At 47.2% G+C, this 23729-nt stretch overlaps 2 protein-coding genes across 4 annotated transcripts in view; one reads left to right on the forward strand and one right to left on the reverse strand.

The window, feature by feature from the left end:
• Positions 1-1689, forward strand: part of Cyp4x1 (cytochrome P450 family 4 subfamily X member 1) — a 28189-nt gene extending 26500 nt beyond the window's left edge. For both annotated transcript variants that reach the window (XM_021160868.3, XM_085839077.1), the window contains exon 12: positions 201-1689. In XM_021160868.3, the coding sequence (XP_021016527.2) occupies positions 201-375 (175 nt within the window). In that variant the 3' untranslated portion in view covers positions 376-1689. The remainder of the gene's footprint in view (positions 1-200) is intronic.
• Positions 1690-18090: 16401 nt separating this feature from the next.
• On the reverse strand, positions 18091-23279 carry Pdzk1ip1 (PDZK1 interacting protein 1). 2 transcript variants are annotated; one of them, XM_029475864.2, is made up of 5 exons: positions 23198-23279; positions 22787-22958; positions 20727-20835; positions 18940-19035; positions 18091-18487 (listed from the first exon to the last, which is right to left on the reverse strand). In XM_029475864.2, the coding sequence occupies exons 2-5, from the start codon at positions 22851-22853 to the stop codon at positions 18415-18417; spliced, it is 345 nt and encodes a 114-aa protein (XP_029331724.1). In that variant the 5' UTR covers positions 22854-22958; positions 23198-23279; the 3' UTR covers positions 18091-18414. The 2 variants fall into 2 exon arrangements, with proteins under 2 accessions (XP_029331724.1, XP_029331725.1); XM_029475865.1 differs by lacking the exons at positions 22787-22958; positions 23198-23279 and adding an exon at positions 21715-21856.
• Positions 23280-23729: the final 450 nt, after the last annotated feature.

The raw sequence follows: 23729 nt of genomic DNA on the forward strand, positions 1-23729 counted from the left end.
CAGCAGTTCTTTACTGCTTCTGTAACTCTGGGAAGAGCCCTCATGAAACTCCCAAGTCATGGCTTGTCTAGACACAGACATAAGTCCTTTTCCCTTCCTCCTGCAAAGAATGTTTCAATCAGAGGAAACTGCTAAGCAGCTGTGGACTCCAGACTTATTATTCTAGAAACTTACCCCTCTCTCTCCCTTGGTGTCTACAGGAACTGCATCGGGCAGCAGTTTGCCATGCTGGAGCTAAAGGTGGCCATTGCCTTGATTCTGCTCCACTTCCAAGTAGCTCCAGACCTCACCAGGCCTCCTGCCTTCTCCAGCCACACTGTCCTCAGACCCAAGCATGGAATCTATTTGCACCTGAAGAAACTCCTTGAATGTTAGATACTAAAAGAAATGGTGAAATTTCTGTTTGTTGTTAAGTTAAATTTACAGCCCATGGTCCAGGCAAGTGGAAAAGAATCTAAGACTGATAAAAGCCTTGGAGGACTGTGGGTTGGAGCATTTCTACAGCTGCACATTACCCAAAGATGTTTTCAGGTAACACATGTGACCCTGGATAAGTATAACTTGGAGAGACTGTCAAATTATTTTCTAATGGTTATTACCAACTTTATCTGAAGTGGGAATTTCTGAGTTCACTGGAGACTTGGTTATGCCATGGGATGTTTTTCTGGAAGCTGTCTTATGAGAGGTTGTTTGGCTGAGAACAGACACGTGGTGTTCTTCTGGAAGCTGCCTGGTGAAAGGCATGGGGTGTTTTGCTGAAGGCGATGCTTAAGAGGATACATGATGTTTGGAAAGAGTGTACGTATAACCCAACAGACATTGAGCAACTCTGGCATTGGTTCACCTTGCTTTCCTCACTGATCTTTACTTGTCAGGACTCCGTAGAGAGAAACTCAGCCAAGAGCTTCAGGTGGTGTTCCAGCTGCTTCTTGCTGCTTCAGGGGACTCAATTCAGTTTCTTCTGGATCAAGCTGCTGCTTATTCATGTTTGGTGTTTTGCTAGTGGACTGGTATGCTAACAATTAAGATTGGAATCACCTCAAAGAACTACTTCTAAACTGCTACTAGGTCCATGTCCTCCTTGTCCTATTAACCATCTTCCTTCCCCACCTTTGGTCTGTGGGGTATAAGGGAGGTTGAAGCATTAAGAATCTTTTTTTTTTAAGATTTATTTATTTATTATATGTAAGTACACTGTAGCTGTCTTCAGAAACTCCAGAAGAGGGCGCCAGATCTCGTTACGGATGGTTGTGAGCCACCATGTGGTTGCTGGGATTTGAACTCTGGACCTTCGGAAGAGCAGTCGGGTGCTCTTACCCACTGAGCCATCTCACCAGCCCCAAGAATCTTTATTAAAGTAGGCTATGAAAAATCTAAGCCTACACCTAGTGATGATTTTCTGTTTGTTTTTTATTGTTTGTGGAATTATACAAGTAACAGGATTTGTACTAAATGAAAAACATTTCCAGCAGTAGGAGGTATTCATAAAATCCCACCTCACCAGGGCTACTGCCCTGACAGAGTCTACTGCTTTCCCTAAAAACAGAATTGATATGCATTCTTCCTGACTCTTTCCTGCATAAATAATGTGTGTGGGAGCTTTTAGATGTGTGATCATATTTGTATTGTTCTTTTTTTCTCACATAATTAAAAAATTACCCTAATCCACCTTATTATAAGGTTGAGATATATGAGTGTTCTATGATTTGTTTCAAAATATTTCTATTATTGGATAATTAAATTAGTTATAATTTTTAATTGTATTTATTTACTCTCTCTCTGTGTGTGTGTGTGTGTGTGTGTGTGTGTGTGTGTGTGTGTGTGTGTGTGTGTGTGTGTGAGCACGCGCATGCATGTGTACTCAGGTCTACATGTGTACCCAGGTGTATATTCACGTGTATGTAGAAGCATATAGAGGCCAGAGGCAAACCTCAAGTATCATTTTTCAGGTTTCATCTGCCATGCTTTTTCAGACAGGATCTCTTACTAGCCCAAAGCTCACCCAGTAGGTTTGGCTAGATGGCTACTGAGCCCCATGATCTGCCTGTCTTTACCACCCCAGCTCTGGGATTACAAGCATGTACCACTCCCCACCCCCATGCCTCACTGTTTCCACATGGGATCTAAACCCAAGTCCTCAGGTTTGCAAAGCAAGATTTTACCTATTGAGCTACCTACCTAGTGCCTATCTTTATGGAGACAACACTATCTTTATTTTTGTATGATGTTTTTTCTTAGTTATCCATAGATTCTTCATATATTATGGTTAATAAGTCTTGCTTATAACTTTTCTTTGTAATATTTCAGATTCTTTTACTCTTATTAGCTTGTAGGTATGGTTCTTTTACATATGAAATGCTTTGATTTTAATGATGTCAGATTTGTATACACACTTTTCTTTATGGTTTCTTGGTTTTGAATCTTGAATAAGAATGTCTAAATTTGCTGGGCATGGTAGCACACGCCTTTAATCCCAGCACTCAGGAGGCAGAGGCAGGCAGATTTCTGAGTTTGAGGCCAGCCTGGTCTACAAAGTGAGTTCCAGGACAGCCAGGGCTATACAGAGAAACCCTGTCTCGAAAAACAAAACAAAACAAAAAGAATGTCTAAACTTACACTACTACAAAAATATTCTACTTACATTTCTGTTGCTAACTACTCTTATGAAGCCTAAATGGGAACTAAATTCATCACTCATTGGAACCTAATCAGAAATTAGATTGGTTTTTGTTTTTTTTTTGTTTTTTTTTTTGTTTTTTTTTAAGATTTATTTATTTATTATATGTAAGTACACTGTAGCTGTCCTCAGATACTCCAGAAGAGGGCGCCAGATCTCGTTACGGATGGTTGTGAGCCACCATGTGGTTGCTGGGATTTGAACTCTGGACCTTTGGAAGAGCAGTCGGGTGCTCTTACCCACTGAGCCATCTCACCAGCCCCCCAGAAATTAGATTGGTTTTTAAATATAGAGGAAACCCTTTGAAGGGTTTTCAACCAAAGATAGAACTAGAGTGAACTGCACTTTAAAAAGGTTTTCTGGGTGTAGTGATGCATACTTATAAACCCATCACTTGAAAGGCTAAAGCAAAAGAATAATAAGTTCAAGACCAGCCTGGACTACAGAGAAAGGGGGGGGGGTGGATGTGTGTCAAAAGAAAGAGACTCTGGGGGGGGGGAGAGAAAGGAGGGGGGTTACATCTGTTGCATGGATAATGAACAAATTATTGATAGGATAGAGTGGGGCAGAAGGAGAAACCAGAAGAAATGTATGTACACAATTAGAATGCTAGGTCACAGATAAGAATAGATGCTGCATGCTTAGCTGTTGGAAAAGATACCGTGGTCATGAAGGTGGTTTTCCTAGGAGAAGGCTCATCCATTGCTGACCCCTGAGATTTGACTTGTAGTTGAGAATTGTGTTCATGTTCTCCCCTGAATTAAAAGAAAAAAAAGTAAAAAGTAGATGGTGCTTGCAAAGGGTGGTGGCAGTGGACTGTAGGAGAAATGAACATGGAAGTGACTTTGATGGCATTTAAAAGAGTAAAGAGAACTTGTGGATTGGCTGGACGTGTGAATAAAGAGGCAGAATCTAAGATTCGAGAAACTGACCACAGTCATTCTGTCCAATTACAGGAAGACTTTAGAGAGCCATCCTTCTCTCACCAGCTGACCATCAGTCCCTTTTCTGAAAATTTTAATTATGGGGACTATGGGGAAATCAGTCAAAGATGTTAATAAACGTGGCAACCTATTGCAGGGAGGGATGACGTATGGAGCCAAAATTCCCTTCATCAAACAGAAAATCTACCATCTCAGAATTAATAAAAGCCATATCCTACTAATAGTATATGAAGAGATAAAGAAATGTAGCCTCAAATACCAAATCTCCCTACAGACGCAGCTGAGAGGTTCACACAACTGTAACATGCTCTTGCTTTCCTGTCGTCTCCTCTGTGCCCATATGCAAAGCTGCAGAAGCCCGAAGCTATGCATACCTGAGGAACAATCCCCTTGCTTCACTGTGTAATTGGTACTTAGCCAAGTAAGGCTAAGTAGGAGCTTCACTAATTACAACAACTATGGCCATGAGTGCTTGAGTTAGTCCGTAACTTACATCAGTGAAGATCCCCGAGGCTTCATTTACAAGCTAACCTGTAGCCTGGTGGAAAATTGGGTCGTTCTTGATTAAGGAGTTCTACAAGCTGTGATAGCATGTGATCAGCACTGCCCCAGATACTGGTTCTGTTTTAAAGGCTCCATCACAGTCCATGCTCACACTACAATCTGTTTATAGCAGACATGACTCAGCATCCCTGCCACATCCTTTGTCTTCTCCTACATAAATAGAATTCTTAGCTGGGCACATAGCTGCCCACTACAGAGTATATTCTCTGTCTCTGTCTCTGTCTCTGTCTCTGTCTCTGTCTCTCTCTTTCTGTGTGTGTGTGTGTGTGTCTTTTTTCTGTCTCTATCTTTCTCCCTCTGTCTCTATCTCTGTCCCTCTGTGTCTGTCTGTCTCTGTGTGTCCGTGTCCCCCCTCCTTCTCTGCATGTGTGTGCACATGCAAGTGCCTGTATATGTGTAGGCCAAAGACCAACACTGAGAATCTTTTTCAATCACTCTCCAGCTTATTTTTTTGAGACAGGATCTCTCATTGAGCCTGGAGCTTACCCATTCAGCTAAGCTACTCAGAAAGCCCCAGGGTTTGTCTAGTGCACAAGGCGCAGTGCCCAGCTTTTCACATGGATGCTAAAGATCCAAACTCATCAGGAAGCACTTTACCAACTGAGTCACCTCCCCAGCCTGATCTGTCAGTGAATCCCATCATGCTTTTAAATGTTGAACTATGAACAGAAGTAATGTAGTCTATTTCAGGCTAACATCATCCAAAGGAAAGGTGTGTGCCCTCCGTGTCCTGTTTATTTCCTTATTGAAGACAGATGTGGTAACAGAACCTAGAGCCACTAACTTATATTACTACCTGAAAGTTGTGTGTTAAAGATGACAGAACAAGACAGACAGACAGACAATGCATAGAGCAAAGCACCCCTCTAGCTCTAGGCCATCTGCCTCCTCAAGACTTCAGTGTGAAAGACAATAAATTGTCTTATTGAGACCTTACTGTTATAGGCCATTAGCTACATGAACAATGCTTTCCTTTACATCTCTCCAGATAATCAAGAGCTCTATGCTTTGCTTCAAAGCTTTTTAGATGTCTAACTATTTGTCAAAACTTTGGTGTTAAAATCAGCTCCAGAAAAGAATGGGGTGACTTCCATATCCAAACAGCCACTCCCAAACCAGGACTGGCATAAGCGAACATAGACATATTAAAGGAGCCACAGAGGCCTGAAGAAAATTCCATGACACATTGCTCTCCACCCCCACCCAACACTGATGCTCAGTTTCTTTCTTTCTTTCTTTCTTTCTTTCTTTCTTTCTTTCTTTTCTTTTCTTTTTTTTTTTTTTTTAATGCTCAGTTTCTTAAGCACTGGTCTTGGTTTTGCCATGTGGATTAGCACACCCCACAAAGCTGCAGATCATGTCATCTTTTACACTTTATCTTCTTTAAATCATGCATCTTTTAATAAAAATAAAGAAATCATGACTCTAGCTCTTGGAATCTTGTACACAAAAGCACAGAAACACACTTTCTCTATGATTTAATGGCATTGGCCAATCTGAGAGCCCATGCCTAGACCTCACTGAAAGTCTTTCTCAAGTTTAGTGAAAAATGGCCAAAATTAGTAATGAACCCATTTGTTTGGGGATAGAGGTAAGTTATTTCACCCTTAGGCACTTCTGTCTCAAAATAATCTCAGAACACAAACACATAACTTTTACCTCCTGGTAGAAATTTTAAAATGTAATCAATTACATATAATTTCTTATAATTTCTATATAATATATGGTTGGTTTTCAGACTCCTTTGCCATTATTATTCTATAATAATGTTATTATAAAATATAGTGTGTATATTCCCCCTTGTAAGTGGAGCAGTAAAATGTTTCTGCCAATCTTTTCTAAAATATTTTCTATTAAGAGGGTTGGCCCAGTGGGTCAGGGGATACAACGGTTGCCTAACTAGCACAAGGCCCTGAGTTCAGTCCTCAGCACTAAAAACAAAAAGTGTGGAGAGCCGTGCATGCCGCGAGCAATCGCCATTATAAGATGGCGCTGGCCTCCGCTGTGCCTAACTAGTAAACAAGCCTTGTACGCAGGTGCGAGAGTGAACTCACTCCTAGTCACTGCCCATTCTCGGGGCGTAATAGTGGGGTGATGGGCAAGCAACAAATCAGGAGCTGACATGCCACATCAGGTGCTGAAACGCCATGGCTGAGGGCTATATAAGCGACTCCATTTTCTGGGGTCGGGGTCTTCCTGAGAAGTAAGCAATAAAGCTTTGCCGCAGAAGATTCCGGTTGTCCTGAGTGTGTTCTTGCCAGCGGGGACAAAAGCTTGGGATAAAAAAGATGAATTGTCTCATAAGAACATTGACTATAAGGGCTGGCGAGATGGCTCAGTGGGTAAGAGTACTGACTGCTCTTCTGAAGGTCCTGAGTTCAAATCCCAGCAAGCACATAGTGGCTCACAACCATTTGTAATGGGATCTGACACCCTCTTCTGGTGTGTGTGAAGACAGCTACAATGTACTTATGTATAATGATAAATAGATCTAAAATGAAGAAGAAGAAGAAGAGGAAGAAGAAGAAGAAGAAGAAGAAGAAGAAGAAGAAGAAGAAGAAGAAGAAGAACATTAATTCTATTTCCTTCCTTCTTTCCGTGTTTCTCACCCATTGTCTATGAATTACTATGCTGTCCACCAACTCCAAGTGCTGGAACAGTGCTTTGAGACAAATACCTGATGCCAAGCCAGGTGAAGCTATGACACTTGGAGAGCATCCTTTGTCTTGCTGCATACTTGTAACATGCATTTGTGGAATCCAGATTTCTATCTAACCAAACCTAAGTACTAACCAAACCTAAGTATCATTAACTGTAGCCACAAGTTGATTCCATATTTACCCTGTACACTACCACCCGGCAGTGTAAAATGCCACCAACCAAAGACTGTCAAATACCCTTAAGAATACCCAAGTCAGGCATGGTAGCTCACGCCATTCATCAAGATACAGCAGCAAGCAGATCTTTGAGTTTGAGGATAGCCTGGTCTACACAAGTTCCAGACCAGCCAGAGCTGTGCAGAAGGAAAGAGCCATAGAGGGAGGGAGGAGGGGGAGGGGAGGGGGAGAAAGAGGGGAGGGGGAGGGAGAGGAAGGGGGGAGGAGGGAGAGAGGGAGAGAAAGAGGGGAGGGAGAGGGAGAGGGGGAGGGAGGAGGGAGAGGGAGAGGGGGAGGGAGGAGGGGGAGGGGGAGGGGGAGGGGAGGGGGAGAGGGAGAGGGAGAGGGAGAGGGAGAGGGAGAGGGAGAGGGAGAGGGAGAGGGAGAGGGAGAGGGAGAGGGAGAGGGAGAGGGAGAGGGAGAGGGAGAGGGAGAGGGAGAGGGAGAGGGAGAGGGAGAGGGAGAGAGCAAGAGCGAGAGAGCACAGTCCCCTGAGGAGCACAGACAGATGCTAATAATGAACAAACCTTTCCATAAGGCCAACACTAACTCTGGAAGACCCAATACTTGCAATTAATAATTTATAATAGGAAAGGTACTGCATGTCACAATAAACAAGTGGGGTTTGTTTCTAAAATGCTAAAATGTTTCAACATTAAAACAAACAGACAAACAAACAAAAAACCAACTGGTCAGTGGAATTCACTTTAACAGAATAAAGAGGTGAAATCATATGACCATCCCAATTGATGCAGAAAAAGCTTTTAGTAAAATGCAACAATTTTTTTCTGGTTTAAAAACAACGCTCTATAAACTGGGATTAGAAGGAAATATCTCATTAAAATAAAAACCTGTGCCTTTTAAAACTCCACAGGAAATGTCAACCTCTAACCTGAAAGACTGAGGACTCTCTCCTTACATCAGGAACAAGACATGTGATTTCAACACTTTTATTCAACACAGTACTAGAAGTCCCAGCCAGGACTTTCCTCGAACTTCCCTGTGATTCCATCAATGGGCACTCTTCCCAGACCCCAGACTTTCTTTAAGCTCCAGTAAAGTAGAAATTTCTGGTTCACCATTAGTTCTGTAAGAACTATGTAGCCGGGCGTGGTGGCGCACGCCTTTAATCCCAGCACTCGGGAGGCAGAGGCAGGCGGATTTCTGAGTTCGAGGCCAGCCTGGTCTACAAAGTGAGCTCCAGGACAGCCAGAGCTATAAAGAGAAACCCTGTCTCGAAAAACCAAAAAAAAAAAAAAAAAAAAAGAACTATGTAAACTGTCCCCTCCTTGCTGTTAAAGGTACGTGAAGCAGTGCTGGGTCAGGGAGTATTACCAAAATAGGTACTTGGCAAAGAGGGTAAACAGCTCCTTTGTAAACAGCTTTTGGTAAGTATTTGCCCTCAAAGGAAACTGAAATCCCATACATAAACTGTTTCCAATTAAATGTCAACGGATTCAACCCTTAAGAAAAAGCAAGAAAGCATAGACTTTGGAAAAGCCTCAGAAGGGCTCAGATTCTTTGATGGGGTAGCTCTATTCCTGAGAATTGGTCCTGATAACACCCATAATGCTCTCTGGGGCACTGCTGTATAATTATGAGAGGATCATACTGACAGAGACCGTGTCAAAACAGATATCTATGGAGAGGAACCAGAGACCAGCCCTCAGCTCTCCCCTGGACAACGCGCTGGGAACTTGAAGAGGACAGGATCAGGTGCCCTTCAGGGAAGGGCAAGCTTTGGGTGTGCTTTCTAGGCAGGGGAGTCTCCAGGCTTAGCTGACCCAGATGGGCTCCAGACTAAGCCTAGGGTCCCCTAACCCTCCATTTTAAAAGGGTCCTTAGGAAGAAGTAAAAACACACTACCAATGAGCCATGTAACAAGGCTGGGATAGGCATGGCCAGGGATTGATAGGCAGGTGTTATATCTACACATGCATGGCAGTTCTCACACTATAGCTTGACACTAGACTGTCACAGCAAATGTGAGACGCATCCTCATTTTACTGTCCATTTAGAGAAACCTGAAATGCAGAAAGACTTGTACAAGCTCATACAGCCAATGTACATGTCTAGCTGAGGCTAGACACACAGGCAAAGCACACAGGTATTCGGTCAACAAATGTGGAGCACTTCCACTATGCAAGCACTTCGCCTGCATTTCCACTATGCTCGGCCCTCCAGAAATTCACAGGCCGGAGCTCGGTCCACCTGATGAATGTAGTATGCAAAGAGATGTCAGAGAACCATCCTGGAGGTGGTGAGGCCCACAGAAGGAAAACCAGAAATCCTAAGCATAGTCAGCTCAGCAATGAGGCAAGAAAGAGCATGATAGAGGAGGGGAGGTGGGGAAAGTCTCATTGCTGTGTGGGAGAGAAGCCGCTGCCAAGGAAGAAAGCTGAAGCACAGTGTTGCCATCTAGTGGCCACTATAGGCATTGCAGACAAGACAGCTAAGCAAAAACTGGAGGGGCAATTGTTAAAGTTCAGTAACTGCAGGCTTTCTGAAAACAGGATAACTCTTTTTATTGATTGCCACAACCTCATAGAATGGATATTTATTTTGCTCTAGTTTGCATACTTTGGTACTGAGTACCTTAGTCAATAACTTGACCAGCATCACACTAATGTCAAATTGACAGATGAGATGTAGCCAGGAAAGATTGGCTCCAAACCCAAGTCCAGAAAAGATACTGGGCTACTCATGTCTTGAAGTGCTCAAGGGTCACCCTGTAGGTAAAGGGAACCTATCTCTGGGACAGAATAAAGAGTGAATTTAAAGTCAAAACACCAAGGTTCAATGTCCTTAGCTGCCTGTGGCATTTTTCTTTCTCTAAAAGTGAGCCATCATTGTGAATATCTAGCCATGTCCCTGAAGGTGCCCTACATATACAGGGTATCTCTCAGATGCTGTGTCAGAAAGCACCATCCCTAACACTAGGTTTGGATTTGAGGACAGTCCCTTCTCATCCTCTTGCTCTAGTTGTCTAGCCCAAGAGATCTGACATACCTTCTCTAGCCCTTCCACCCCTTCCCTTCCCTCTCCCTGCACTCTGTGATTCTTTTCCCTGGTGCCAGCCTCAGCCTCACCATCCTCATCCGGTACTACCAGCCCACTGCTGGAATAATCCAAAGGCCTGGTTATTTATTGATGGAGTTCACTATACACCTGTGCTGGCCTCAGTGATGGATAGCAGTTTTGCAGAGCCAGCTCTAGAATGACCACGATGTTGGAGGTATGACTCTGGAAAGCAGCTGGGTCCTACAAGATACACGCCCACCAGCTGGAGTTGGGAATGATGAGGCCCTCCAGTCTACCTCTTATCCATCTCCACATGTGACCCTGGACAGGTACTGCCCCTTACATGATGTCATATTAATCAACTAAGCTGTGATTCTAAAAAATCTGATTAGGTCTTGTATCTAATTCAGTTCATTATATAATGACGGAATCAATTTTAAAAATAATTAACATGCTGTGCACTGGGTGCTGGGTGCTATTCTGGGTTTGATATGCTTTATGTATGTATGTATGTATGTATGTCTTTTTTGACATGATCTCACTATGTAACCCTGGCTAACATGTAACTTACAGTCTTATTATGTGGATCAGGCTCAAACTCAGAGCTCGCCCTGCCTCTGTCTCCTGAAAGATGGGATCAAAGGTGTGTGCCACCAAAAGTCACAGGAGTGGCCAACTACTGTCTAATTGGGTTTAAGATCCACTCCATAAGATGGACCCCAGGCCTGGCACTACTTGAGTGGCCAGGAATCTGGGAAAGGCCATGGGCCTAGAGGAAAACAGAACACTAGTACTGCTAAAGGGACATGGCGATATAGTGACTTTTAACAACATTCAGATACACTCATAGATCAGGTACTGCTTAGCAATCATCAGAAAAGTTTCCTCCTGCAGTACATGGGAACTAACCCAGAGACCCACAACTGGACAATGTGCAGAAAGCAAGAGACCTTGAAACAGTCCTAAGTGGGATGTCTTCATCTAATCCCTCTCCTCAGGGCTCAGGGGGCTATGGGTAAGAGCCAGTGTAAGAGTCAGAGTGGGAGGGACACCAAAGAAACAGTGTCTTACAAACACAACAAGACTGGTGCACATGTGACCTCACAAAGACTCTGGCAATGTGCATGGGATCCACGGGATGCACACGGGATGCACGGGATGCACGGGATGCACGGGATGCACGGATGCACAGGCACAAACCAAATGTGGTCCTACTGCTGAGAGGAGAAATAGACATGAGCCCCCATCCCTAACTCAGAATCTATCTCCAATTGACAACTGCTTGAAAAGGAAAGACCAGCTTTCTCCAATGGAGTCTCATTGAGTGTACAAACCACTCTTTTTTTTAATATTTTTTTATTACGTATTTTCCTCAATTACAATTCTAATGCTATCCCAAAAGACCCCCATACCCTCCCCCACACACACACTTCCCTACCCACCCATTCCCATTTTTTGGCCCTGGCGTTCCCCTGTACTGGGGCATATAAAGTTTGCACGTCCAATGGGCCTCTCTTTCCAGTGATGGCCGACTAGGCCATCTTTTGATACATATGCAGCTAGAGTCAAGAGCTCCGGAATACTGGTTAGTTCATGATGTTGTTGCACCTACAGGGTTGCAGATCCCTTTAGCTCCTTGGGTACTTTCTCTAGCTCCTCCATTGGGGGCCCTGTGATCTATCCAATAGCTGACTGTGAGCATCCACTTATGTGTTTGCTAGGCCCCGGCCTAGTCTCACAAGAGACAGCTCTATCAGGGGAGGCCCCATGCCCAGCAGTAGACAGCCAATATAAAATTAACTCAGTGATACCTTTGGAGATGTTTTGTGTCAAAATGCTTTATCTGGGAATTTGGTTGGTTGGTTTGGTTTGTTGTTGTTGTTTTCCAACATAATGTTTTTATTAATTCTTTGGGTATTTCACATCATACATCTCTATCACATTCAATAAAGTCCTTCCATGTTCACCCCACCCCACCCTTGTGACCTCCTCCAGAAAAAAAAAAAAATAGTACAACTTGTGTTATCTATCTACTCACTGGAATGTGGTCAAACTCTGAATCCTTCCCTTCCTGCACCCCTGCTGGAAGCCATCTATTGTGGAGAGCTACACTTCAGCATCCTATCACTGTTTCTTTTTTAATTAGATATTTTCTTTATTTACATTTCAAATGTTATCCCCTTTCCATGCTTCCCCTCCAAAAACCCCCTATGCCCTCCGCCCTCCCTCTGCTCACCAATCCACCCACTCCCGCATCCTGGCCCTGGAATTCCCCTATACTGGGACACAGAACCTTCACAGAACCAAGGGCCTCTCCTCCCACTGATGACCAACTAGGCCATCCTCTGCTACATATGCAGCTAGAGCCCTAAGTCCCACCATGTGATTTCTTTGATTGGTGGTTTAGTCCCTGGGAGCTCTGGTTAGTTCATATTTCATTCCTCCTATGGGGCTGCAAACCCCTTCAGCTCCTTGGGTTCTTTCTCTAGCTCCTTCATTGGGGACCTTGTGCTCCATCCAATGAATGGCTGTGAGCATCCACTTCTGTATTTGTCAGGCACTGGCAGAGCCTTCAGGAGACAGCTACCTATCACTGTTTTTTAATAGCTCTCTTCAGTGGCTTCTTGTTTAAGCTGGTTGGGTTTTGTTTTTTGTTTTTGGGTTTTTGGTTTTTTGGTTTTTTGTTTGTTTTGGTTTTGGTTGGTTGGTTGGTTAGTTGGGTTTTGTTTTTGTTTTTTGTTTTTTTTTTTTTGAGGGGAGTGGCGATCGGGGTTTTAACAGAATTCTTCCATGTCCCTCTTCCTCAACAGTGCATCCGCAGTCATTGATGTCACTGCAAAAGTAGCTAGTTTATTGGTTTTTACTGTCCACAGAAGTGTGAATTGTGGGCTTCCACACAGTTTCACACACAGGGATCTCACTTGCAGTAGGGCCATTGACCCAGATAAGACCCTCTATTGCAGCTGAGACCACAGATATCATCACGGCTTCAGGCCACAGCATAGACCAAAGACATCGTTCAGCCTTGGCCAATCAGTTAATAAAGACTTTCTATTGGCTTAAACCCATATCTGAGCGATCGTCTCTAGTGGATACCTCACGACAGTGTTTCCTTTAATGTTCACACCATCTCTGATAGACAACATTTACTGCCCCATTTCAATTCTAGGGGCTCTTCAAGTACTGTTGCTTTTTTTGGTGTGTGTGTGTGTGTGTGTGTGTGTGTGTGTGTCCTTCAGAATTAGAAGAGGACACTGTGTTCCTGGAGCTACCTGGTGTGGGTGCTGGGAACTGAGCTACAGTTCTCTGGAAGAACAACAGCACTCAGCTATTGCTCTTAGCCTCTGAGCCATCTCTCCAGCCCTAGCCTGTGCTCTTAACAACTCAGGGAGCACACAGCCTAAAAAAGGACCTCTGGCTCAGACCAAAACTACATTCCCAATTTCTTCTCCAGTACTGACCCTGTCCATGTCCCACTTCCTGTGGTTGTAAATGCAGCTTCGTTGTACACACACTCCCCTGGCTCCAGTATCTATCATCCTTACCACCATCCACTGGCGTTCATAATGCCTGTGCAAACTGGATAAATCGGCCTCTCCGTCTAAGTGTCACAGACTGAGGGGTGCGGAGCTGGTTAGTGCAGGAGCCAGGCACCTCTCTGTGCCTGGTTCCAACATGTTTCGGCTTCCCTGGGATTGAAGCTGTGGGGCTGAGATTCATTTCCCCCCTCTCCTTTCCCCTTCCCTCTTTCCTGCCCTCCTTCTCTCTCCCTGCCCCTCCTTCTTTCCCTTCCTCTCCCCACCTCTCTCCTGCCCCCAGCAAACAGAGGATATCACCCACAGGATATAGCAGGAGATGCAATAAACATAGGCACAACTGAGAGGTGCCTAAGATAAGGTCTGAGTCTGGGCATGTAAGGAGATCCCTACCAGAATCTCAAAAGCTTCACTGGAACTAGGCAGAGAGGCTCACACCTGTAATCCCAGAACTCGGGAAACTGAGGGGGACCACACCAAGTTCAAGCCTGCGCTCTCTCTCTCTCTCTCTCTCTCTCTCTCTCTCTCTCTCTCGCTCTCGCTCTCTCGCTCTCTCGCTCTCTCGCTCTCTCGCTCTCTCGCTCTCTCGCTCTCTCGCTCTCTCGCTCTCGCTCTCTCTCTTTTTAATAAATTTAAACAAAACAAAACAACTCTGCTGGTTAGCCTTTGCCACCAGATGGCAGCAGAGCTGCCGATTCCAAAACTGAGTATCAGATGACCATCGCTGACCTTCAGCGCTGTGGCGGGAGGGGTCCGCATGCACATATACATCCACATCCATGTGGGTGGGAAAATACAGACATACAGGCGGACAGGCTTTTGAAGTTTATAGTCTCCTACCTTTGCATCTTTTCACCTTTGATGCCCTTGACCCTGTCTACCCTTGTCACAGTACTAATGTTATGTGCTCCGGTGCTGTGGGGCTCCTAGAGATGGAGCTAGAGCCGAACATAGAGAAGTAACCCACTGGCGCACTGAAGCAGGTAGGATATGTGCGGAGAAAACCCCAGGCTGGAGCTGTCTGGAGGTTGGTGTGGGAGGAGCCTGGGAGGAAGAGACACCTTCCCAGGTGCCTTACTTCCTGGAAAGTCTTAGGAGCAATGTTAACACATCAGCTACACTGGTTTCTTCCCAGTATGCCTTCAAGGACGCTTTTACAGCACCAGTTTCATTGGGCAGGGACTGGGTGAGCTGGAAGTGTAGCGATCCCTTAAACAGAACAGCTTGGAGCCAAGCTTGTCTCCCGTGTGCTTGGACAGCAGCTGAAAGCTGAGAAGGTGGGCAAACTGTGGCGCTTAGACCCTAGGCAGGTCTGCCAGGAAACAGGTGCCTGGGCCCCAAGGAAAGTGTTGATGTCTCCAGCGGTGTGCTTGTCTTGAGGCTGGTCTAGGAGGACTAGGAAGCCTGTGACTTGGCCTCACACGCCTCTTTCCCCTGGGCTGGGGAAGGAAGCTCTACCTAAGAGTTTCCTGAAGTAGTTAGTAGTCTTGAAGCATAGGCTATTTCTTGCACATTACTCTGAGTATGAAGGAGGTAGCCCTGAAAATCATCCCCTTCACCTGCTACTCCATTCCACATCAGGAACCACCGTGTACTCCACAGCCTTTATCAAAACCATCCGCAGTCAGCAAGTTCCCCTTCAAGACTAAACTCAAGTCAGAAGTGCTTCAAACTGGTACAGCCTGGGTGGATGTTTCCCTTCCTGCCTGACTTGAGCGAGCCCTATGTCACCCTGTGAAATCCACACGTGTAGGGTGGAATAGGAAAAAGAAGGTTACAAGTGGCTATTCCAGGAATCAGAAAATGAGCTAGACTCTCCCCAACAGCAGGAGAGCTCGCTTGTTCCAGACCGGTGTGCACTGGCACAGAGAGCCAGCGGTAGAGACCAGCCGGAGATGAGCTGACACAAGGAAGTGAAAGCTTCCAGCCGGTGCATAAGACTTGCAAGCCAAGCATAAACCTTAGGGAAAGTTGGAGGTAGGGAGAACTGAGAAGAATCGGCTAGAAGCAGAAGAGACATGAGAGGAAGCCGGCAGCGGGAATCAAGCTTGGGTGAAGAAGGAGCAGAAGACTGGGCCAGATACAGAGGACAGAAACCAAAACGTTCTAAGAGGCTAAGAAAGAGACAAAGAGAAACTGGATTGCCTAGAGGTCTTACAATGAAAGCGAAGAATGGGGCATGTGCAGGGGTGTGAATCCGTGCGGCCCCGCCCCTGGTCACTCCGGAGCTCCGGGTCCCCTCCCCAGCGGGGGCGGGGCGCTCGCCTCCAGCCCCGCCCCAGGCCCCCAGAGGCCGCCCCTAGGGACCCTGGATGCCGCCCAGTAGATGGTGGGAGGCCCAGCTGGTGCGTTATCAGTTTCTTCCAGGAGCCGGACCGAGCCACCACGCGGCTGACAGTCTGAGATTAGGCCCCGTGAGGGTCATTAAGCAGAGGCCTGGCCCTGGCCCAGCCTCCTGTCCTCCTGATCCGACCAGTCCGGCAGGTGGGAGCTGGCGATAAGGAAGAGGGTCTTGGCGGTTCTGGGGCGGGCGCTCCTTACTCCCAGCCCCTGGTCAGGATGGGAACGCGAGTGGGGGGAGGAGAGCTGTAGGTCAGTATCAGCCTAGCCCCTGCAGAGGCAGGCACCAAGGCTTTAGGAGCCTGGTAGGGCATCTCCGCAGTTGCTGGGGGACAGGATTAGCTTCGGAGGAAGCAAGTCTCTCTCGGTAACACCTCACAGGTGGTTCTGTCCTGGCCCTGGCAAACTTGGGCGGGGATAGGGTGGGGAGAGGGGTTGATTTGAACCCACCTACACTTCCCAGGAACAACTTGAGAGCAGGGATGGGAAGGAGTGTGATCACCCGCAAGGGAATCAGTTCTTGCTGGACTAAAGAAAGGGAATATTTGTGCCTTAGCCAAGACCTAGCCTCTACTATCTCCTGATTCTCAGAAAAAAAACAAAAAACAAAACAAACAAACAAACAAACAAACAAAAACTAAGCTGGCTGACCCCTGGCTTTGCTTTCTGCGTTGATCAAGGAATAATTTCAGAATGATAAGGAAAAAGAATACTGTTCACACTTCAAACTGGCAGAAATGGGTGAGATGGCATGAGTTACAAGAAAACAAACAAACAAACAGGAGCAACTATCAATGTCCATAAAGCTAAAGACCAGAGAGGGAAAGACTTGTAAAGATCACACAGCAAAGCAGGGAAACCTAAAACAGACACACTACTTGTCATTTGTTGCTAAGAGCTCTACCTCTGCTGCAGGCCAGCTCCTAAACCCCAGGGAGATGATTTGTGGGTACTCCTTGAGACATTCAGGCAAGCCTTAAACCACAAAGTAATTGCCATGACCCTGACAAAGATGCTGTGAAATGGTGAGACAGGTGGCAAAGAAACAGCTTGAAACAAGGGGGTTCGGGCCACCATCTCCACAGAGGCCTCTAGGTCTGGAAATGAGTCTATTTGAGGTTTTTACTACAGAAGGACAGATGCTGTTCAGTGAGACACACAGACACAGTGGAGGAGCCGGGTCAGGCAGGTGCTTGTGTCTTCTCTCCTCTGCCAGACCACGTTCCCTGATTCCCATCTCACCCAGGGCTGAGAATCGGAATACTGGTAAGGACTGGGTTCTGTTCTAGCTCTGCCAGCGATGAGGCAAATCCTCCACACAGGATCATGGAGCTTGGAGTGACAGCAACTCTCCCAAGGTCACACAGTAGGCTGACAGGAGACTGAGAACACAAGTTTGGGCTTCCTCAATCTCAGCCCCAGTTTCTTTCCCACCATTTCCCATGTGATATAGTCCACCACTCTGGAGCCCTGGGAAGGGGAGAGAGCTGGCAGAGTAGGCACGAGTGTTGCACAGGAAACATCCAGAAGATCCGTGAAGAGCTGTGGGGAAGGATGTTCTTGCCTAAGGAAGAACTTGAACAAGGCCAGTTTAAAAAGTCCTAAGCTCACACACAGGTCTCTGGCTTCATTCTTCCCTCTGCCCCTGGGAGACATTTAGAAATAGACCAGGGCTGGGGATGTCCAGGGTACCCAGCTCTCATCAGCGTCTTCCTCTCCTGGGAAGATCTTTTGCCTGCTTAGACCAAGGAAGGGTTTAGTTTGAAGTCAGTCAAGAGCTACCCACAGGCAGGAATGAATTCAACTCCCCTAGGAATGTCCACACCCATAGGGAGTTCCCCATACATACCCAGACACCAGAGGAGACAAGCTAGCTCTCTCTCTCTCTCTCTCTCTCTCTTTCACACACACACACACATACACACACACACACACACACTCATTTCCACTTAGAAACAGCCTCAGCCTCTCCAACTGGGTTCCTAAGTCCCTAGCTCCTTTATGGGTCCAGAGCTTCTGGATAATCTGTAAGTTCACCATGACAATGGATCCTAAAAGGTAGTTATCACAATTGAAAAGAAATAGGCCCGCGAATCCTTGCTTAGAGCCTGGAAGCTGGGTCAGAGTCTCCATCCCAGAAATATAAAAAGTCTTTATTTCACAGAAATAAGAACCACTTCCATAGTTGCAGGAGGAAAGGGGAGGGGAGGAGCTGAGCCAGCCAACCCTTCACAAGGCTCCTCAGAACTGGGTAGAAGACCCCCAGGAAACCCCAGGGTCACAGCACATGATGTGCTCAGCTTGGTCTGAGTCCTAGCCTGAGATGACTGTGATTCTAGAGAGGTGAGGGAGTCAGCTTGTTTCAATAGATTCCTGTAGAGCAGTGGCTGGGTGAGATGGTGGGGATCAACTCTATATTCCCTGTAGCCTGGGGACTAGGGCCACAGAGAAGTTTGTCACATGGGTGTGCTGCGGACCCTGCCCTCTTCCTCCAGAACATTCTCGTAGGCATTCTTGTGCTCGCTGGACCTGAAAGAGGAGGTAAGGCTTATTGGGTCATTGGCTTCCTATTTCCATTCCCCCCCACCCCCAACTCCCACCCCCACCATCCTACATCAGCTTTCTCTCCAGAATTAGCATCTGAGCCTCCCCCACCCCCACTCCCCGAACATATCTGGACCTGTGTGCCTGGACAGGAGGTTTCTTAGAAACATCCCCACCCAAATGCCCTGGTTTCCCATTGGGCCTCCAGAGAACTCTTTTTTCACAGCCCCCTTTCAGTTTCACACTGAACCCCTTCTCCCCATGACACCCACTACCTCCTGAACTAAGCCTTCTCTCTTTGTCTTCCCATGGAGCACCGTAGTCTTCACAGAGGACTTCACTAGCCTCACTTCACTTCCCTTCATTAGCCCTTTTCTTCATCAGCCCTTCCCCCCTTGGCTTCCCCACCTTTCCCAGCTCCCCCAGTAGCACCTCACCTAAAACCAGATGCCATTGAGGAGTATCTGCCATCCATTCCCACCAGGACCCCATCTGCCTTGTTTCCAATGATCATCACCGTGCTCCCAGGCTCCCTGGAGAAGAAGATTATCAATCAGCAGGGCTCACCAATGACTGTACACTCCAACCCATCCAGGAAGATTGGATTTAGTTCTCAAGGTGCAAGCAGAAAGCACCTCTGCCCCCGGTCCCAGTAGACACCAGCTTTAGCGTCCTCCTCCTCCTCCTCCTCCTCCTCCTCCTCCTCCTCCTCCCCCTCAGGCCTCACAACCCTCCTACCTGATCCACAAGGAAAGTGGGGAACACAGGCCTTTGTAAAATGCTTGTCCTAAGACCCAGATCTCTTTCCACTCACTCCGTGCACTCACCCTCAGCCCCATCATAGACCCAGCAGGACTCAAGAGTACATCCCAAATTAGATGTGGTTGGTAGCCACTGAAGGCAGAGAGAAAGCTAACTGCATTTCTGGCAGAAAGCTCCTGCCTTCCCATCCCTGAAACTGATTTTTTGTGGGTCCTTTATACCTGCTCAGCTGTCCTCAGACATCCAGAGGCATGTCAAACCAGACATGTCCCACCCAAGTCAATTCAGCTTGCTCTCAATGTCCTCTGCCTCAGGGAGTCTTCTAAAGTCATCCCTGTCCTTCCTCGATGCTCCCTACTGCCTCCTTCCATCAACTCCCAGGCTCCCTCCCAAACAGCTCTTAGACCCATCCCTTTTCTGAACTGCCTCTGTTCCCTCCAAGTCTGAACTGTCCATCCTCATACTCAGCCTCCTCATGTGTCTCTAAGCTTGCTTGTTTCATGTACCATGCACCCACATGGAACAGCTGGGAGGACTTGACTCTGTTAAAGTCATCGTCTCATCCACTGAATTCAGCTGCACTGACATAAAGCCTCCAGTCTAGGTCATGGGTACTGCCTGACCCAGGTCCTATTGACCTCACCAGCCACACACTGGAATGTTCCATCCACCTCCACCCTGAGCTTCTTGTACATTCTCCAAATGCTGTGCAGGGCTGCTGGACCCGTGGATGCCCGGCTACCTTAATGACATCTGGAAAAAGATCCCCTAAGGCCAATGTAGCTTCACCCAGTGGGGCTCTTAATCTTGATGCATTCACACCTGGTGCTGGCCTTAGTGCCAGGCCCCAAACTTGGGACTCATGTGTATTTTCCTGCACTACCCTATTCTCTGACTGACTTTCTGTATGTCAGGTTTTGGGGTGACGGTGCAATCAATGAAGTCATACTAATTAACCCCCTCCCAGCCCCCAAACCACTCTGTTTCCTTCAACTGCATTTGACTTGAATTGCTTATCCGGTCTGTGTGCCTGTGAAGCCCACTGCATCGTATGTAGCTGACCCTCCAAAAGGATGGGGCCTTCTGTTTCAAGAGGAAGGCCAGGCTCCCATCTCAACTCCATGGACAGAAATAAAAAAATAAAAGTAGAAAAATAAAAAACAATTGAGACACCTAGAAGAGAAGACTTTTCTCCCAAGTCCATGCCAGAGGCAGGGTTCAGAAGGAGATGAGAAAGCCATGAGGCCAATAGAGTACAGGCCTGGGAACCAGAAAGGCTCCAAGCTGACTCTGTCATCAATCAGCTCTTACCAGGCACTTGAGCCCTGGTTTTCCTTCCTCATGGTGACAAGACTTTAATGAGAACTTCTGAGGTCATCCCCTACTAGAGTAAAAGCAAAGGTTTGAGGACCACCCTGACCACTAGAGGCCACCCAGCCCTGGGCCTTCACATGGCACGTACGGCTCCTCCTGGCACCAGAAGTGGTTGACGGCAAAGACGATTGCAACAAGGACCAAGAACACAGCGACAGCAATGAGGCCTTGCATCCAGGGCTGAAGGTTTCCTAGACCTGGAAAAGGAAGAGGAGCTGCAGGCACAGAGAACTCTGGGCACTCTGTAGGGCCCAGGGAGGCATCTGAGTGGTCAGAATAGACATAAGGCCTGCCCACTCTTCTAAGTATGCAGGAAGGATGGGGGCTCAGAGCCTACTGAAGTTTGAAGAAAACCTGAGCAGCCAAAAAGGGAACATGCCTCAGAGTTTTCCCTAAGGCTCAGGTCCCAGAGCTTCCTTCTTGCACACCCCTCCCCCGCAACAGTCACATGCAAGGCCCCCCTAGAAGTGCAAGAAAACAGGGACCAAAGGGCAGCTCCAATGACTGGCCTAGGCCTCCCTGTCAGTCAGCTGGGAGTGGCCCCTCCTCCCTCCTGCTAGCCCAGAGAGGCCAGGCCAGGGCTGGCATCTGGAAGATCCAGTTCTAGAACATAAAGCTTTTCTGGGAGGACTAGGAGGGGTGAGATCTGGCCAGAGCTGCTCAGCGCTGGTTGCTCAGCTGGGGTGTGGAGAGGTAAAAGAGAGAGAGTTAAGATGTTGGGTTCTAGATTGGAACCCCTTTATCCTCTCCAACAGGGTGGGCAGGGCACAAAGGTCATCGACCAGGTTAAGGTCTAGCCAAATAGCCCTTCTACCTTTTCACCCTTGATGTCAACTCCAACCCTTAAAACTTCTTCAGGCCACTGGCAGCCCCAAGGAAAACCATTTTCCCCATTAGACTGAAGATCTCACTCCCCAAAGGCAAGATACCCAGCAGCTAAGAGTCTCAGGAGGAAAGAGAGGACAACAAGAGACTGGGAGGGGAGAATCCTGCCTTCAAACAAGACTGTATGACTAGAGCCATCCTATGTTATGAGAGGCTGGGCATGAAAAGACCTCAGCCTGTATCATTCCCACCCCAAAGTCCTTCTTGGAGTCCACCTAGATGCTCTTCTGCTGCAGTAATGGCTTGATTATCCTTAGTGATGTTTCTAAGGGTGACAGGTGTTGGTGAAAGGATCACGGAACTCTGGGCTGTAGCCATGGCAGCTCCAGGTTAGCAACCCCTAGTAGAAGATGCACATGATTGCTCTGCAAGGGCCCATGTTGTGAATATATCCTTCCCACTCTGTCCAAGAAACCTGGGCTCAGATCCATTACTTTTTCTGGTCTATGATGCTCAGGCATTGGGAACAACCCTGGGAGGTCCCCTCCCATTTTCCTTCTTCTGTGGCTCTTACAGCTAACTCCTCACAGACATCAGGGACTACAATCTTCTGTTCCTCCTCTTGTGGCTATGGGGAGAGCTTATAGAGCAAGGGATAGAGTCAAAAGCAGGAGAAAAATGGTCCTGGACTGGTTCCTTCGTGAATCTATATTAAGTTACTCAATCTCTCTGATACAAAACCCTTTCATACCTCCAACCTGACAGCAGCTCTGAGAGGTGGGCAGGGTAAGATTTACTAAGAATAAATTTAAAAAAAAAAAAACAAAAAAACAAAAACTAAGACTCAGAGTGGGACAGGAATTCCCTCATGGTCACACAGCAAGACAGAAAGAGCTTGGTGAAGAGTATCCCCACGGTGGGAATACTCTGGAGAAAGTGACAAAAAGGACTTAGGTCACCCAGTCCAGGGGCTTATGCCTTTAATGTCACCACCCCCCCAGCCCCCACCCAGAGCAAGCATTTGAGGGTGCTGTCCCAGTCTCTGTTTCTAGCCCCAGGACTGAGTTGTTTCTGGTACAATTCCTGCTGTGAGGTTTGGATCTCAATTCCTGTTCCTCCCCTAAACCCCAGAGCCAACACATACATTCCCTGCTGTCCCACCTCTCCCTGAAGGAAAACAAATCAATTACAGAACCTAAGTCTGGGGACTGTAGCCCTGTGGTGTGTATTCACCCTCCAAAACACCACCCCATCCAACCTTGGTCACTGTTTTCCTGCCACCCCTCCACTCCCTGCAGCCCAGGTACCCCTGTCCTGTGCTACCTTGTTGACAGCTGGCAGGTGCCACTTCTGAGAGCAGACCCAGCACGAGCAGACTGAGGGCCAACATGGCTGCAGGCAGCTGTAGGGCCTCGGTCCACTGCTGGTGTTTTTGACTCCTGGAGCTGCTGGAGGTCTGGAGTGTTTGTATGAGATCAGCTGGAGAGCAGTCTGACTGTAAAGGAGAGGCTGGATTGGGTAAGGCAGAAGTGGAAAGAGGGCGGGGAGGAAGAACTGGCAGACTGGTGAAGAGAAACTGCCCTTCCTCCCATGGAAATGAGCTGCCGGGCCTGGCTTGTGCCCAGCCCGACAAACTGGCATTTAAGGTACCCCCTTAGAAACAAACCAGTTCTGGAGGTGGGCCCAGGGAACTGGGGAAGTAAGGGGAAAGTCCCCGCCTTCTCCGACACTCACTCTGCCTTGTAAGTCTTCTTCTGAGCTCACCTTTCCTGGCAATGAGGCTAGGCTCCCAGGGAAAGGTGTGACATTTTCAGCCCTGCCTTGAATGAGCCCAGTGGGTGGGGCTTCTTGAAAGACTGACAGTAGGCTTGAGACCGGCACTGGCTGGCTCAGGGAGCCAGAGGAAAACATCTGTGGACAAAAGAGTCAGGGAAAGCTCAGCTGCCCTCTTTCCTTACATCAGCCCCTCCACTCACTTCTTGTTTCCGACCCACCAAGCCAGACCCTGGGACTCCACCTCACTTGAAACAGAGACTCTCTTCACAGTCCCCAGCCCTGACCAGTCTGGTGATTCCCTATAGCCCAGTTCAACATTCCCCCTTGGTTCCCACAGTCCCTGATAACCTGGCAGGCCTCAGACAAGATTTGACTTGGTCAGAAGTCTCAACATCTGCCTTCATATCCACCTCCCTTCATCACAGCAGACATCTTCCACCTTCGATGACCTATTTATTTTGTCAAATGGAGATCTGCACCCTGCTTAAAA

The sequence above is a fragment of the Mus caroli genome, unplaced genomic scaffold (genome assembly GCF_978045245.1).
Source record: "Mus caroli unplaced genomic scaffold, Mus_caroli_1 scaffold_6, whole genome shotgun sequence".
NCBI classification, from domain to species: domain Eukaryota; kingdom Metazoa; phylum Chordata; class Mammalia; order Rodentia; family Muridae; genus Mus; species Mus caroli.

Bases quoted from the DNA above. Each gene is read 5' to 3' on its own strand.
- Pdzk1ip1 (XM_029475865.1), bottom strand. From the start codon at position 21,841: ATGGCTACAGCCCAGAGTTCCGTGATCCTTTCACCAACACCTGTCACC. The intron at 19,036-20,726 runs GTACGTGCCATG...CTTCTTCTCCAG, and splicing joins TTCTGGTGCCAGGAGGAGCC to GGAGCCTGGGAGCACGGTGA. The intron at 18,488-18,939 runs GTGAGGTGCTAC...CTCCTCTTTCAG, and splicing joins TCAATGGCATCTGGTTTTAG to GTCCAGCGAGCACAAGAATG.